General features: G+C 27.6%; 2 protein-coding genes across 2 annotated transcripts; both read right to left on the bottom strand.

Moving 5' to 3' along the window:
* Positions 1-3,970: 3,970 nt before the first annotated feature.
* Positions 3,971-6,074, bottom strand: LOC122505141 (poly [ADP-ribose] polymerase tankyrase-like). Its single transcript, XM_043616607.1, has one exon. It carries the CDS (start codon positions 6,072-6,074, stop codon positions 4,212-4,214), a length of 1,863 nt encoding a protein of 620 aa, XP_043472542.1. The 3' UTR covers positions 3,971-4,211.
* Positions 6,075-7,453: 1,379 nt separating this feature from the next.
* LOC122505128 (ankyrin-3-like) lies at positions 7,454-17,544 on the bottom strand. Its single transcript, XM_043616592.1, has 2 exons — positions 17,335-17,544; positions 7,454-10,266 (listed from the first exon to the last, which is right to left on the bottom strand). Exon 2 carries the CDS (start codon positions 10,169-10,171, stop codon positions 7,871-7,873), a length of 2,301 nt encoding a protein of 766 aa, XP_043472527.1. The 5' UTR covers positions 10,172-10,266; positions 17,335-17,544; the 3' UTR covers positions 7,454-7,870.
* Positions 17,545-17,633: the final 89 nt, after the last annotated feature.

Raw genomic sequence — 17,633 nt, 5'->3', positions numbered from 1 at the left:
TTTTACGATTTTAAAATTTTCTATTCTAACAAGCTGAGAAATTCTTTTACAGGATCCTGAAGGGGTCCTTTAAGGTTCGTTTACATAAACCCTGAAGGATCTTTTACAGGATCCAAAATATTATCCTGCTCTCTAAATATGAATCAGCGGCAAATCGCTGATTAGGTATAGCTATAAGTATGCAGCTGATTCAATAAGCTAAAAAATAACTTCTTTTTTAATTTACTATTTTTTTTATTTACAGAATTCGAAAAACAGTTCGAAATACACTGATTGTTTGACACAAAAAATGAGCGATATTTATTCAAAGAGTGCCAGATTCTTTCCAAACGAATGCTACATTTGCAAATCGAGAGAAAATTTAATAAGTTGTGAATGCAACACGATTTCCTACTGTTCTGAGGGTCATCGACAACAACACCTATTGTCGGTATGACGAACCGGGAATTACAAATGATAAAACAATAATATTCCGTTGAAACGGAGGGAAAAACCTCACAAGGAGAAAGGATCAATCAATAATTATATATAACCTCAACCCCCCCCCAAAAAAAATGGTTGCTTCACACCAATGAAAATAATAAACAAACTCCTCCTATTTTCAAAATTAATTTTTCTATTTGTTGGTTAAGTTAAACAAAATGAAGTAAATAATAAATATTTAAAAAATAAAACATATAACCTCAACCCCCAAAGAAAAAATGGTTGCTTTAGACCAATCAAAATAATAAACAAACTCCTCCTATTTTCAAAATCAATTTTTCTATTTGTTTATTAAGTTAAACAAAATGAAGAAAAGAATAATATTTTTAAAATAAAACATATAATCCCAGCCCCCTTAGAAAAAATGGATGTTTTAGACCAATCAAAATAATAATCAAACTCCTCCTACATAAAGAAAGAAAATTTTCTATTTATCGCTTCAGTTAATAAAATATGAAGCGAATATATAAAATTTAAGGTCAACCCTTTACAAAAAATATACTTCTAGCCAATAAAAATAAGATTCAAACTCCTCCTTCTTAAAGAAAGCAATTTTTTTATTCATTGGTTTAACAATACGAAAAGGGAATATTTAATTTTTAAAAAGTTACATTTAGTCTTAACCCATTAGGAAAAAAAAACTTCTGGCCAATAAAAATATACTCCTCCTATTTTCAAAATGCAATGTTTTATTTATTGGTTGAGTTAAACAAAATGGAGAATCGAACTAATATTTAAAAAATTAAACATATAATCCCAACCCCCTAAGAAAAAATAGATGATTTAGACCAATCAAAATAACAACCAAACTCCTCCTATTTTCAAAATCAATTTTTCTATTTGTTGATTAAGTTAAACGCAAAATGAAGAAAAAATTAATATTTAAAAAATAAAATATATTTTTCCAACCCCCAAAAGAAAAAATGGATGTTTTAAACCAATTAAAATAAAACTTAAACTCCTCCTTCTGAATGAAAGATATTTTTCCTCATGTGTGTTTAATAGAACAAAATGGAGAAAATATTAAACTTTAAAAAAATATGAAATTTAACCACAACCCTTTCCGAAAAAATATAGGAGGAGATTCAATCTATTTTTGTATATAGTTCATAGTAGACTTTAATTTTAAGTAGGAGGAGTTTGAATCTTATTTTTATTGGCTAGAAGTATATTTTTTGTAAAGGGTTGACCTTAAATTTTATATATTCGCTTCATATTTTATTAACTGAAGCGACAAATAGAAAATTTTCTTTCTTTATGTAGGAGGAGTTTGATTATTATTTTGATTGGTCTAAAACATCCATTTTTTCTAAGGGGGCTGGGATTATATGTTTTATTTTAAAAATATTATTCTTTTCTTCATTTTGTTTAACTTAATAAACAAATAGAAAAATTGATTTTGAAAGTAGGAGGAGTTTGTTTATTATTTTAATTGGTCTAAAGCAACCATTTTTTCTTTGGGGGTTGAGGTTATATTATATTTTATTTTTTAAATATTTATTATTTTCTTCATTTTGTTTAACTTAACCAACAAATAGAAAAATTGATTTTGAAAATAGGAGGAGTTTGTTTATTATTTTGATTGGTTTTTCTCATTAATTTTATTGACTTTGCTTTAAAAATAAATAACGCTTTACAAAAAATAAACGACACAATTCCAGAGGAATTGACAATTCACATTGATGACCTTTCCTATTATTATTCAGTAGCAAAAGTTAATTTTTGGGAATTTCTCTTGCACCTTTATCCACGGATAAAGAAATTAAAAATTGTCATGACTACAATTACAGATCCATCTGGATTTAAGACGTCTCTTTGTAAAAATTGTCATTCAGAGGGAAGGAACTTCATTCTTGAAGCTTCGGTAAAATCCTACGAAGATTACATGCTGGATGAAAATTATCAAGAACCGGACATACTGTTTTATGTTGAGATCAATATTCAAAGACTGTCTCAAGGATTAAATAAGTGGAGTGAATTAAATTGTCCCATTATTCTGCAATTCGAATCAAACTCCAATTTTTGTAAAGCACAACATTTTCTCTCGTCGTCTACAGCAAAGTTTCGATTTATTTACGATGACAACTGAAGACACCATTCAGTACATTATCCTCAATTGATAATGAAGATTATTTTATAATTTTACAATCAAAGGGAGACAAAATACTTCAAAAATCTGTTTGTTCGACAACTGGCGAAATCAACAAGAAAACAAATGCACCTGCTTCATCGTCATCGAAACGTTCATTTGTGGCTATTTCTGAACCTGGAGACGAGGAGGAAGGAGAGAAGAATAAAAAATCAAAAACTGAAAATTGTTCAAAGTCCATCGATGCGGAAAATTTTGATCCAAATGTCGAAGAAGGAAAACTTGCCAAAAGGAACGATAAAGTTAATTCTCAATCATATCTAATCGAACACATTTCGTACCTTAAAAACGAAAACGAAGGCTTACGACAACAATTAAATTCATCAGTTAATGAGGTAACGAAACTGCAAACAAAACTCAATCAAGTTTCTTCCGATTTAGAAAAAATTTTACGTGGTATTGTCGATTTTGAAGAGACACTGCAATGAAAGACATACGAATTAGTCGTGTGTGAAAAAAGGGAAACTTTGAAATTTCGCAAAAATTCCCCCATGGTTATATCTTTAAAAAAGATTCTTCTAATTTATATTCTTTTTTGAATTTAAAATTCAAATATTCTTTTTCTCTTATTCTCTTTAACATTTTTAAGGATTTAAAATTTGAAAGAAGGTTGAAATGAAATGTAAATATCTGTCATGGATATATATTATTATTATTTCGATATAAAAGAATACTTTTCTAAATTCCGTTTAATGTTTTATTTTTTATATTTAAAAGGAATATGTAATTCTATAAAATATTTTTATGTTATTAAATTATTTTTAATAAATCTTTTTCAAAGACAATTTTTAGAATTTACTGTGGGTGTTCCACTATTATTTTAAGAATAATAATTATTAATAAACTATTTAAAATTGTGTAAGAAGAATTTCTGGTGCAGAATTGGTAAAAAACACACTTTTTTAAACCCCTATTTGTAAGAACTGTATTATAGTTATTGCAAAAATTTTTGGAGCACGTCATGTTTTTGAATAAGATTCTAATCTAAAAATGCAAAAATTGTGTTTTTTGACCATATTTGAGGTTATATGTAACATTTAATTTTTCAAAAAGGTCGATTCGACATCTGAAAGTACTATTCCTCTCCTTGAAAATGCATTTTGAAATATTAAAAAATCTTTTGAAATTTTTTGGAATTTGGTAAATTTTATCAATATTTGTAATATTAAGGTAATCGGAGTATAAAGTTTTAAACAAAATGTCGACCATATTGGATCCACCATTTTTAATTTTGAAAATGTGAAGGCAGTTTCGTAATCGGTGACCCCTTAAAACGTTATTAGAAATTACAGGAAAAGAAATAACTGACAAATATATTATATGAAAACAAGTTTAAAGTTTCAGATTTTTTATAAAATGTATATTATTATAACAAATACATGTATATTCTCTATGAGAATAAAGGCCTCACTGGGAGATAAAAATGAAAAAGCATATTTTTTACATATAATATCACATTATACTAAAATATTTTAATGTTACATGTCACTAAATTTGAAGTTTTTTTCAGGGATCTTTTTTGTACAGTAAAAAAATACATAAGAAAATATTTTCGCTAATTACGTATTAAAATCACATTTTAGGTACAAGCTGCTGAAAATCTTCGCAAATCTATAATTGACAGATATTTGAAAATTTCATTGATTTCAGCTGCAGAAATTCGAATTCTATGGCAGTTTTGAACTAAATTTAACAATAAATTAACACAATCGTTGATGAAATTTCTTCTTCTTTCTGCTATTTCGACATTTACCTTCAAAAAATCAGCATAGATCGGAAATTTTTTATCAGAAGATTCGATTGCTTTTAAAAAGTCATTGTTGCTCGTGTACATTGCAACTTCATCAATTGATTTCGTTAATACATCATAGAATGTGAAGTTCAGATTTTTATTAACTTTCGTCTTTTGCATGACTCTTTGCTCCTCTATACACTTCTTCTCCCAATCAATAACATCAATAAGATCAATTAAATCACATTCCTCAAGGTCAATTCGATCACACTTTGTATTTAACAATACTAGACGACATACTATCAATTTTATAAAATTAATTTTATTCTTCCAGACTTCTTCGTCGTCGTAAACATTATAATAATTAGAAATTTCATAAACAACAATTGAGAGATTATCAACGTTTTTAGAGTAACCAATTATAAGTAATTGACTCTTGGAATTTCTGTCAGCATAGTTTATTTTCACATAATAACATGATTTCGAATCATTACATTCCATCATAAGTTCTAACAACTCTGGTGGGTGAAAAAGTAAAGAACTGTTTTTAACTAGAACTGTCTCAGAGCAACTTTTGACTTTTTTATTACTTAAATAATTACATATGCATCTAACAATTTCAGGACGAAATACACAATCACCTATATCCGACATTATTTTTCTTGACACTGGCTTTGAATTATTGATACTTGATGAAACTCTTATTCCAACTGCATGTGCAAATAATCTTTCATTAGTTTTACTATTCGAATACCGAATTAACATTTCCGTCACTTTTACCAATTCATCAAACACCAAAGGAGTAACAGGTACGGTACGATGCAGGCCTGACTGAATCTTCAAAGCTGTTTCCAACGGCGATTCACCGAATTTAGAGGCTTTAGATCGATCAGCACCATGATTTAGAAGAAATCTAACTACAGCTGGCTGCACTGACATTGCTGCGAAATGCAGTGGTGTAAGGCGATAATCTTCAGTTCGTAAATTAACATTAGCTCCAGCGTCCAATAGCAGTTTCACTAGTCTCGGGTGCTCGAATGTTGCTGCAAGGTGAAGAGGACTTATAAATTTAAACAGACTGTCAGTAACAGGATAACCAGCGTTTAGAAGAATTTTTAACATTTCTTCACTGCCACTTTCAACAGCAATGTAAACGGCTAATTTTCTGGCAAAAGTGTTCGATTCATATTCGTTTGATGGTTCATTTACCATTTCTTTAACAGTCTCCACTTGGCCCGTTCGAATAGAAAAATGAAGCTGTTTTTCTTGAAAATACGTTTTTGCACTAATTTTCGACAAACTTGTTAATAAATATTTCCACATGTCATAACGACTCAAATAAAATGTACTATTAAATACATCATCTAAATCCTGTACTTTAATACCAATATCGACTAAAAAGTTTAAAGTATCCAAACTGCCTTCCAAAATAATTGATCTAAATAAGCCTAGTTTATCTTCCTTAACTGTTGCGATGCTTTTTACTCCATTCTTCATGAGATATTCTAGAATGTCCAAACGACCGGACGATACTGCAAGTTTAAGAGAAGAAACATATTTAACTGGAATATCGACTTTGTTACATCCGTTCATCATGAGCAACTTTACAATTGCAAGTTTTTCTCTGAAAACTGCATTTTGAAGAGGTTCCATATTTGTTAAATCGTTCTCACTCAAAAGCGCACCATGTTTAAAAAGAATTTCAACCATTTGAACGTTTTCTTTCGACAATGCAACATAAGTGGCGTTCTTCTATATCTATCTTTTTCCTCAATAAATGCACCATTATCTAGAAGTGACTCTGCAAATTCAGGGCGATTATATAAAGCTGCATAGTGAAGTGGACTTTGATTATCAAGATTTTTTGCGTTCAAATTACTATCTTCTAAATGAAGATTGAATAACTCCGGCTGGTTTTCTCTAATCGCCAAATGCAGCGGTGTATTACCATCTCCGTCTCGCTTGGTGGTGAACAGTTTTGCAATCTCCGCATGTCCTCTTGCAGTCGCCACATGCAGTCGTCGAATATTTCTCGAGCAGAGAATGAACAAGTTCCAATTCTCCATTGTGGACTGCGAGAAACAATTCATTGTAGTCAGAAGTATCGCCGTAATCATTCGAAATATCCATGGCAACAAATTGAAGAATTAAATCCCTGTGAACTTTACTGCAGCTTTGATAGTGATCTACAATTCCGAATAGGAGAAACAGCTCCAATTAAATGTTCTGTAACAAAAATAAGAAAGTTTGTATCACTTATTAAAATAAATTATTATTGCTTTCTCATTATAAAGATACTAAAAAAAAAATAATGCGGAATCATGACAAAACATCAGACATTATGATTATTCCCCAAATCTGATGCTTTTTATGAGTCTGATAATTTGTGATTTGTTTTATTATTTCTGAAACAATTTTATAGTATGGCTTTGATGCTTTATGAGAACTCATTTCATAAAATTAAATTGTATTGTTTTTGCATTTTCAATTTTGTAGAAAAAAGTTTTTAACACTGACTTTAAAAAAAAATCTTAGGACACTAAACTGTTTTTCTTTGATTTTGTATTTATTTTTCAGACGCATCTTCTTACTTCTTATATAACGTTTTTCATTCATTGTATCCAAAAATATTAAAATTTTAAAAAATCTAACATTTTTAAAAATAAGTAATAAGTAGAGCAGAACTTGATTTTTTTTCCATGTTGTAAAGGAAAAATAATAAATAATTTTCATATTGTTTTACAATTCCAACGTTAAGAGATAATTTAGAAATTTAGAAACAAAATCTTAAAAGTTCCCTTTGAGTCTAATATTAGATATAATTTTTCTTAAATAAGCGGTTTTAAGGCTGAAAACGTCAAATTTCGACCTGTCCCCATAAAAAGTTAATAAAAAAAAAGTTGAAAAGTTAATATTTTTAGTAATACACAATAATAAGCACAATTACTATTGTCATTTAAGTATCGTAAATTTTAGAATCAAATAAGCGAATAAGCCTTAAAAAATATGACAATTTTAAAGCATACCTGAAATGAGAGGGTTATTGGAAATCACAGGTACACAAATTACTGACAAAAACAAAAGAACAATTTTAAGGTATTAAGTACTTTATAAAACGTATTATTATTTACAGGTTCTCATAAGTGAATATAAAAATAAAGGCCTCACTGAGGGATAAAAAAGCTTATTTTTGATTCAATGTCATATTATTAAAATATTTTAAACAAACTTTTAAAAAACGTTCAGATTGTTAATGTAAATATACCGACGTACAAACATTGTTTTAAAGCATAAAGCTTAGTTAACGGTGTAATTTCAATATACATCTTTAAATTTATAGTGTGAAATTAACGTGATCTTAATACTTATTTATAAAATTTAAATTATATTCTATTACATTAATGAACATTAATATTATTACATTAATTTTTTCACCATAGAAGGAAAATGAATAACAAATTATACATAAAAACTGATCTTTGCTTTAAATGTATTAAAATTACATTTTAGGAACAAGCCGCTGAAAATCTTCTCAAATCTACAATTGAGAGATATTTGAAAATCTGATTGATTTCAGCTCTTGAAATTCGAATTTTCTGACGGTTTTGAACCAAATCAAACATTAAACTAACGCAGTCGTTGATGAAATTTCTTCTTCTTTCTGCTATTTCGAGAATTGATTTCAAAAAATCAGCATATATCGGAAATTTTTTATTAGAAGATTCGATTGCTTTTGAAAAGTCATTGTTGCTCGTGTACATCGTAACTTTATCAATTGATTTCGTCAATATATCATAGAAAGTGAATTTCAGATTTTTACCAACTTTCGTCCTTTGCATTATCCTTTTCTCCTTTAAACACTTATTTCGCCAATCATTAAAATCATTCTTTGAACAAAATGCAATCAAAGGTTGATAACAATTTGAGGTTAACAGTACTACTCGCGATACTATCAGCTTTAAAAAAGCTATTTTACCCTCTATGTGGGCCTTTTTGCAATCATCCATATTCAAGTTAATGGTCTCTGCGGTATTTAAAAGATTATCAATGTTTCTAGAATAACTAGTTAGGAGCAATTGGCACTTGTAATTGATCTCATCATCACTTATGCGGATTCGAAAACACCAGTTGGAATCATTATAATCTATCAGAAGGTGCAACAATTCTGGTGTATGTGCTAATGGAAACGGATCATCTAACACTTCGTCTGAAGAATATTCAACTAATTCATCACTTAGATAATTAAATAGGCATCTAACGATTTCGGGACGAAATTCAGAACCACATGGGTCCGATGGTAGTCCATTTGACTCTGGATTTGAATTATTGATACTTGAAACTCTTATTCTAGCTGCATCTCCAACTAGGTTTTTAACATCTTCGGTTTTTGAATACCGATATAGCGTCTCCGTCACTTTTACCAATCCCTCAAACACTGATCGAGAAATAGGTCTGGAAGAAAACATGGGTGAAGATAGTTTCAAGGACATTTGTAATGGTGCACCACTAAACGTACAGGATATGAAGGGATCAGCACCATTTTCAAGGAGGAATTTGACTACTGCTGGCTGCCCTGCACATGCTGCAAAATGTAAAGGCGTTAGACCATACTGAATTTGTAAATTAACATCAACTCCAGCTTCCAAGAAAAGTTTTACTAATCTCGGGTGCTCGAATGTTGCTGCAACGTGTAAAGGACTTGTTTTCTTAAATAAACTATCGACAGGATAATCAGCTTTTAAAAGAATATCTAATATTTCATCATTGCCACATTCAGCAGCAATGTAAACAGCTAATTTTTTAGCAAAAGGATCCGATTTATATTCACTTGCTGGTTCGTTTACGATTGCTTTAACCGATTTCATTTGGCCCATTCGAATTGAAACATGAAGCTGCTTCTCTTTGAAAATGGTGTTTGCATTAATCTTTGAGAAACATGTCAATAAACATCGCCATATGTCATGGAAACTTTGAACCATTGAACAAAAAAATATACGTTCTGCCTCTTCCGTCTTAAAACCAAGATCGACTAAACATTTGAAAGTAGTTAAACTACCACAACCCGTAATAATTGCCGAAAATAAACGTAATTCATCCGCATTAACTGTAGCGCTGTTTATTACCCCATTCTTCAAGAGATATTCTAAAATGTCCATACGACCGGACGATACTGCGAGTTTAAGAGAAGATTTTGAATAAATAGCATCATCATTTGGAACATCGACTTTGTTACATCCGTTCGCCATGAGCAGCTTTACCATTTCAAAATTTCCTTTCCCAACTGCGGAACGAAGAGATACCTCACATTTTAAATCGTTGTCACTTAGAACAGCACCAAGTTTAAACAAAACTTCTGCTACTTTAACGTTTTCTTCCTCCAAGGCAACATCAAGTGGCGTTTGTGAATTATGATCAGTAACGTTAATAATGGCGCCATTATCTATCAGTACCTTTGCGAATTCAGGGCGATTATAGATGGCTGCATAGTGAAGTGGATATTGGCTCCAGCAATTTTTTGCATTCAGGTTACTTTCCTCTAGAAGAAGATTGAATACTTCAGGGTGATTCTCCCTAATCGCCAGATGCAGTGGTGTATCTCTAATTCTGTCTCGCTTAGGGATGAACAGTTTTGCAATCGCTGCATGACCTCTTGCAGCCGCAACATGCAGCAACGTCCTGTCACGTATAGTTTCTGTCGCCGAATATTTCTCGAGCAGAGAATGAACGAGATTTAAGTCTCCATTATGGACTGCGAGAAACAGGTCATTGTAACCAGAAATGTCGTTGTAATCATTCGTAAAATCCATGGCAACAAATAAAAGATTTAGATTCAGAGGTAGTTTTCTGTTCCTTTGGCGATGATTTGCAATTCAAATAGGAATCATTGCTCCACTTAAATATTCTATAACAAAAAGTTGAAAATGCACCCTTAATGTACCCATAAATGTAAAAATATGAAAATTAGGGTCTAAGGTGGTGGAAAAGTTCGGATAAAATAATTTTCAGTTCGGATAACACAGATGCAGATGATCAAGGTACGACTGTATTAGGGGTAACTGCTTATATTTTATTAATTAAAAAATAAATTATTGGTAGAGAATCTATTATTAAAATATGGTGAATTATAAAGCAATAATCACTTTAGAAATTATACTTCATTATGAATAAAGAAAATGAAGATTTTTGAATCAGTCATAGGTCAAAATAATTTTTTTCAAGGTCCATTTTTAGGGTACTAATTTTCAAAATATTTATTATTTATAATCGAGTATAATAGTGCATTTCAAGTAAATTTTTACTTACTGTCTAAATTTGAATTAGTAAAAATTATTAATAATTGATTTAGTGACTGACTTTTTGGTTTTGAATTAGTAAATTTTACTAATAAATAATAATTTCTACTAATTTTTTTAGTGAAATTTACTAATTTCGAAGCAAAAAGTCAGTCGCTAATTCAAATTAGCAAACATATTTACTAATTTAAATTTAGAGAGTACTTATAAAGAATTTTATAATTTCTACATACAAAAGTTATTCATAAATAACTTTAAATACAATTTATTAATAAAATGTTAGAAATATAAAGAACATTGATTTAAGAGACATCAATCAAAATTGTTTTTAAATAATTGAATTTTTTTGCGGAAAAAAATTATGCAAATTCTATTTTAAATAATTGATTAATTAATTAATTAAGGAGGAATGGGACAAAGAATGTGACAAAAAGTTAATGACGTTTAGAGAAAATCTCTATTTTGAAATTAACGCTATGTAGAAAAGTTTAAATATTAAGAAACAAAGATGGTAACTAATTATGACTGAAAAACATTAATTACATTAAAATGATATTGTTTTTTAAAAGATATAAACATTTTTTATCAGTACGAAACAAAACTTTTAGAAGTGGTTGTACTAAGATGTAAACTAAGAAAATGAAAAATGTTGAAAAATAAGTTCGAATCAATTAGTAAATGTAATGCACATACACTTGAAAAATATTTCATTTGTAAAATTATAGCACATAATGAGGTAGTACATTTTTTTATTAATGTAATTATTTATTTATAAATGGTTTTAATGAGCTAAAAAACGTGACAACGTTGTAAACTAATATCTTTGTTTTTCAAACGTTGGTAGCACTGTCATGACGGAAATAGTTATGGGAGTGAGTGAGAGAGATATATTAAACTGATGCGTATCTATGAATGGATAAATAGTTATCTTCTTTACCAGCAATAATTTTTTCTTTACAACGTTGCCATGTTTTTATGTGCAAATGTCAAAAATCTTGTATTTTTCTACTTTTTAAATTATTTTCTTTGTTATTTAGTCTGTAAGTATATAAAAGTTTAATTATTTATTGAAGCTGAGATATTGAACTTCAATATATATTTAAGACAAAAAAAGTTGACTTCTGGAAATATCATTTTTATGTTTGATAAGAACCGAGTATTTGAATTTTCCATAAGAGACAATGTTAAATTAATAAATTTATAACTTTTAAACTATTCAGACAAAAATTTTCAAACTCTGTGAGCTGTTTTATAATATTATTAGAAACTCATCCCCAAAATTTGAAGAGTTTCTGACTTTTTTTAATGTGTGTCCCATTCCTCCTTAATTGATTTAATTAATTTTTTTTTAATAATTGAAAGTTTGTGTAGAATTTTTTAAAAACTTTTGTTTAATAATTAAATTTTTTCGGAAATTTTATTAAAATAGTAGAATTTTGAAAACCATCTCGAAGTAAGAAAATTTTTTGAAAATAATTGAAATTTTGCTATGATTTTTATTAAAAATATTTGAAAATATTTGAATCCTTGTGATGAATACTATTATTTACGAAAATAATTGAATTTTGCAATGAATTTTATTAAAATTCCTCAAAATAATTGAACTTTGTCGAAGATTATTGTTATTTATTTCTAAAGATAATTGAATTGTTGATCACAATTTTTAAAATTTTTTGAAAATAATTGAATTTCTGCCAAAAATTTAATTAATTTTTAAAATAATTGAATTCTTCTGATGAATATTGTTATTTATGAAAATAATTGTATTTTGCAATGAATTTGATTAAAGTTCCTGAATATAATTGAATTTCGGCGAAGAATTTTTATATTTATAAAGATAATTAAAATATTGAAAAGAATTCAACTTAAAAACTTCAAGGAAATAAATCTCATTTTTAAGAATTTTAATTTTTCAAGGTTTTGTCACAAAATTCAAGGTGTATTCAAGGTTTTCAAGGAGCAAAAAAAATTCAAGTACTTTTCAAGGATTTTAAGGTTTTTAAGGTAGCTGGACACCCTGAATACACGAAGAAAATTCTTTCCTTATATTTTTACCGAATTTTTCAATAAGGTTGGGATATATAGTGACACACAACTATAAATTTAAAATTATTTTTTTAGTTATAATGGTTAAAATTTAATTTTATATCTTTATTTCTTACAAGCTAGAACTGTAAAAGTTCAAAAACAATTCAAACGACACGTTTAAGGAATTAAATAAAATTTTAATGTTTATTTTGAATACCTCTTTGATGGACACTACCGTTTCAGGAATAGTTCCGTAAGACTTTCTTGACTTACTGCTTAAAGTGTTAGTTTTCAGAATTGAAATACTTGTTTAAGGGCCAATAGGCAAATTGAAAACTCTCACTAGATGATTTTTACAACTTAATAATTATTCTATTACTAATTATATTAAAATTTAATTACCTAACTAACTATTTAAAACTCTTATTAATATTTTTAAATCAAACAAAAAGAAAATATAAAAAAGCAATAACATACTTATTTTTTTAATATAATCTATTTATTTTAATATATCTGAATAATAGTATTATTTATAATATTTCAGAAAGTTTATTTTTCTATTAATAAATTTAATAATTTCAACTTTCACATTTATTCAAAACTTGTATATTTTTAAATTATAGTTTAATTTGAGAATAATACGGATTTTAACCCCTTCACTGTTTGGAAAAATACTCATTTTAGTGCCCCAAAATGTCCATCAAAATCTTTTAAATTGTTATATTATTTAAAAATAATAAACAATTATTTATTTATTATTTTTTCTAGTATCATTGATACCTATAGTATGTGAATAATGATATAAAAGAATTTATTTTATAATTTAAACAACAAATTTCTATTTTTTGCTAAAACGTTCACGACCCAACGTTGGGTCGCAAACAGTCTGGGCCATCTTTTTTCACGACCCAACGTTGGGTCGCAAACAGGCAACGGGTTAATAACTTTTTTTTTATTTTGTGAAATATAAATTATTGAAAAATTTTTCTTTATAATAATAAAAGCAATTTAAAAACATTTTATATATTGATATAATGATGAAAGCGATGAAAGGTATAGGTGCCTAAGAAGCAAACGAATTATAGGTTCCCTGTTTAAAAAAATTATTAAAATGGATAGGAATTGATAGAATTTTCTTCCTTCACTCCTTGAAATTCGAATCCAATTTAATCAAATATTGAAAATCCAATCCACTTCTATCCAAAGTAGAAAATTAAATCCATTCCTATCATAAGTTTTGATGTATTATCTATAAAAGTTAATAATATACTAAAATTCAATATTTTACTATCAAGAGGAGACGCATGCTTATTCCCGAAATCTTTTTTGACCAAATAGTTATTTGATATAAAACTACTTAACTTAAAATTCACATAATATGCACATTATTTGACATAAATTTCATTGCACACAAAAACCATTTAACATAAATATTATTTATCATAGAATTCATTAAACAGAAATATTATGTTACATAAAACTCAGATAACTTAATTCCCATTTGACATGAAAATTATGTAACATAAATTTCTATTGACATAAAAATCATTTAACATAAATTTCTTTTGACATAAAATTCATTTAACGTAAATTTTATTTGTTATAAAATTCATTTGACATCAATTTCATTTGGTATAAATCCCATTTAACATAATTTTCATTTGACATAAAGTTCATTTAATATAAATTTCTTTTGACGGATAACTCATTACACATAATTCTCATTTGACATAAAATTCAGTTGTCATAGATTTAATTTTACATAAAGATCATTTGACATAGAAATATAGGCGCGAATTTCAAAATTGGCGAATCACAATGTTGTTGATAATATCTAATTTGTTACTTTTAAAATTCGCGCCGATATTGTTATGTAAAATGTAATTTGTGTAAAATGATTTTTATGTCAAATGAGAATTTTGTTGAATGACTTTTATGACGAATGAGAATTGTGTTAAATGTCTTTTATGTCAAATGAACTTTATGTCAAATGAGAATTATGTTAAGTGGGATTTATACCAAATGAAATTTATGTCAAGTAAATTTTATGCCAAATGAGAATTATGTTAAATGGAATTTATGCTAAATGAAATTTATATAAATTTCATTTTACGTTAAATAATAATTATATTAAATGATATTCACGTCAAATGAAATTTATGTCAAGCTAATTTTATGTCTAATGATATTTATGTCGAATGAGAATTACGTTAAATGACATTTATGCCAAATGAAATTAATGTCAAATGAATTTTATAACAAATAAAATTTACGTTAAATGAATTTTATGTCAAAAGAAATTTATGTTAAATGATTTTTATGTCAATAGAAATTTATGTTACATAATTTTTATGTCAAATGGGAATTAAGTTATCTGAGTTTTATGTAACATAATATTTCTGTTTAATGAATTCTATGATAAATAATATTTATGTTAAATGGTTTTTGTGTGCAATGAAATTTATGTCAAATAATGTGCATATTATGTGAATTTTAAGTTAAATAGTTTTATATCAAATAACTATTTGGTCAAAAAAGATTTCGGGAACAAGCATGCGTCTCATCAAGAGTTTAGATACGAATTCTGTCAAATTCTATGAGTCGGAAATTCTTATAGTTTGCTATCCATGAGTTTTAATTGAATATCTATCAAATTCTTTCCAAATGAAAATCTAATATTTCTCTATCCAAGATTTGGATACAAATTCTATCAAATTCTGTGAGTCGGAAATTCTTATAGTTTGCTATCCATGAGTTTTGATTGAATATCTATCAAATTCTTTCCACATGAAAATCCATTATTTCTCTATCAAAAGGTTTGGATACAAATTCTATCAAATTTTATGATTATTCCCCAAATGTCATTTTACCGAACTGCACTTTTGCAAATAGTCATTTTTGCGAAAAGTCATTTTTTACGAATTGTCATTTTTGCGAAAAGCTATTTTTGCGAATTGTCATTTTTACGAATTGTCAATTTTCCGAAAAGTCATTTTTGCGAATTGTCATTTTTGCGAAAATTCCTATAGTAAATCTGCTTGTATGCATATATAGATTCACTATAGGAATTTTCGCAAAAATGACTTTTCGGAAATTTGATAATTCGTAAAAATGGCGATTCGCAAAAGTGACAATTCGCAAAAATGACATTTCTCGAAAATGTCTTTTCGTAAAAATGACAATTGGCAAAAATGACTTTTCGGAAAATTGACAAATCGTAAAAATGGCGATTCGCAAAAATGACTTTTCGGAAATTTGACAATTCGTAAAAATAACGATTCGCAAAAATAGCTTTTCGAAAAAATGACAATTCGCAAAAGTGATATTTTGCAAAATTGGCTTTTCGCAAAAATAAGTATTCGTTAAAGTGCAGTTCGATAAAATGACATTTTAGAAAAATGACATTTGGGGAATAATCATGCGCCCCTTTATTGTTTTGTTGTGAACTACAGATTTTCATAAAAGTTTTAACATTTTAGAAAATCAACGAAATTTTTTTAACACAGTTGAGCTGTGTTTTTTATTTTTTTATATTGTTTGATGTTATTTTTTGCAAAGATTTGCAAAAAATTACAAAGCAGTCAAATGACATTTAAGCAAAAATTTATTAAATATTTAATTAATATTTTTAACATAATAGCATATATTGCAAATCTCTATAAATATTTTAATTTCTGCTTGTATTTTTATAGGTACTTACAAAAATTATAATATTTACATAAACTTACGTTTTTCAAAGTTGCAGTTTATATAGACAGGTCGAAAAATATTTCTCACGTCGATTCGGTAGCCGCGGTCGTTAAGCGTTTAGATAGATAGGTCATAGGTGCGGGGTTCGATTCCCATAGGGTAAAAATTTTAATTTATTTCTTCTAGTTTAATTAAAATGTTTGGAGTGTGCTAAGAATATAATGTTATTAATGGTCATAAGAATCTTTTATTATTTTTTCCACAAATATTTTTTTTCAAAGCATATGTTTTTAATTGTAACCACCTTGGATACAATAGGAAAGAACTTTCTGTCATTTTTCGATATAGGATTTGATAGAATTTAAATCAAAAAATCTTATTGGATTGGAAACAATTTTTAATAATCAATTTTGATAGAATTTGATAAGACTTTCTTTGAAATCAGTGGGACAACATGGGACAATTTTCGGATAGACAAAGTATTGATTTGGATAGACTTTCTATTAAAAGTATGTGATTGAAACTGATTGTAATTTTTGAAAATTTTGGATTCAGAAACAGGATTGAAATGGAAAGAAATTTTTTTCTTTCCATTTCTATCAAATTTTTTAAACAGGGTTGGGTTCGAGTTAGATTTATCTTGATTAAAAGTTCATTTTTAATTATTTGAATTTGAAACCAATATTCATTAAATATATTGAATATAATGAAGACTTGAAGACCAAAAATTTTTAATTAATAATTGATTCTCTTTCTGTATTTTTACTCAAAAAATTCAAAAAATTTAAAACATAACCTCAAATTTTTTGCTTCTGTCAAAAATAAAATAACAGATCAAGTTTTTGTGATATTGTTATAACTTTACTTATTATCTATATATAGTTAAAAAAAATACCGAGAAATGAATAAAAATAATAAATAAATACATAATTAAATTAGTTTCTATTAAAAATACTAACCATGATGAATGCAATAGAATGCAATATCAATGCATATCGTTTTTATAATTTCGAAGATTTTCCAGGACGAAACATTAAACTAATGATGGCATTTTACAATGTTTGGATTACAGAAACCAAGACTTTTTAACTTGTATTTATTTATTTTACATGAGTATCTAAGTGCAATTGATTTGTAAATAAAGAGGAGGTCGAAAACACTTATAACCATAAAAGTATTATCCGCAATAGAATAGAAACTTCAGCTGCTGCAGAGGTGTGAAATTCTTACTTTCCGAGGGGTTCTTGGACCCTAAATA

Source organism: Leptopilina heterotoma, unplaced genomic scaffold (assembly GCF_015476425.1).
Source record: "Leptopilina heterotoma isolate Lh14 unplaced genomic scaffold, ASM1547642v1 Lhet_343, whole genome shotgun sequence".
Taxonomy (NCBI): domain Eukaryota; kingdom Metazoa; phylum Arthropoda; class Insecta; order Hymenoptera; family Figitidae; genus Leptopilina; species Leptopilina heterotoma.
This window is presented reverse-complemented; position numbering and strand designations above follow the sequence as displayed.

Bases quoted from the DNA above. Each gene is read 5' to 3' on its own strand.
- LOC122505128 (XM_043616592.1), bottom strand. From the start codon at position 10,171: ATGGATTTTACGAATGATTACAACGACATTTCTGGTTACAATGACCTG.
- LOC122505141 (XM_043616607.1), bottom strand. From the start codon at position 6,074: ATGGTTGAAATTCTTTTTAAACATGGTGCGCTTTTGAGTGAGAACGAT.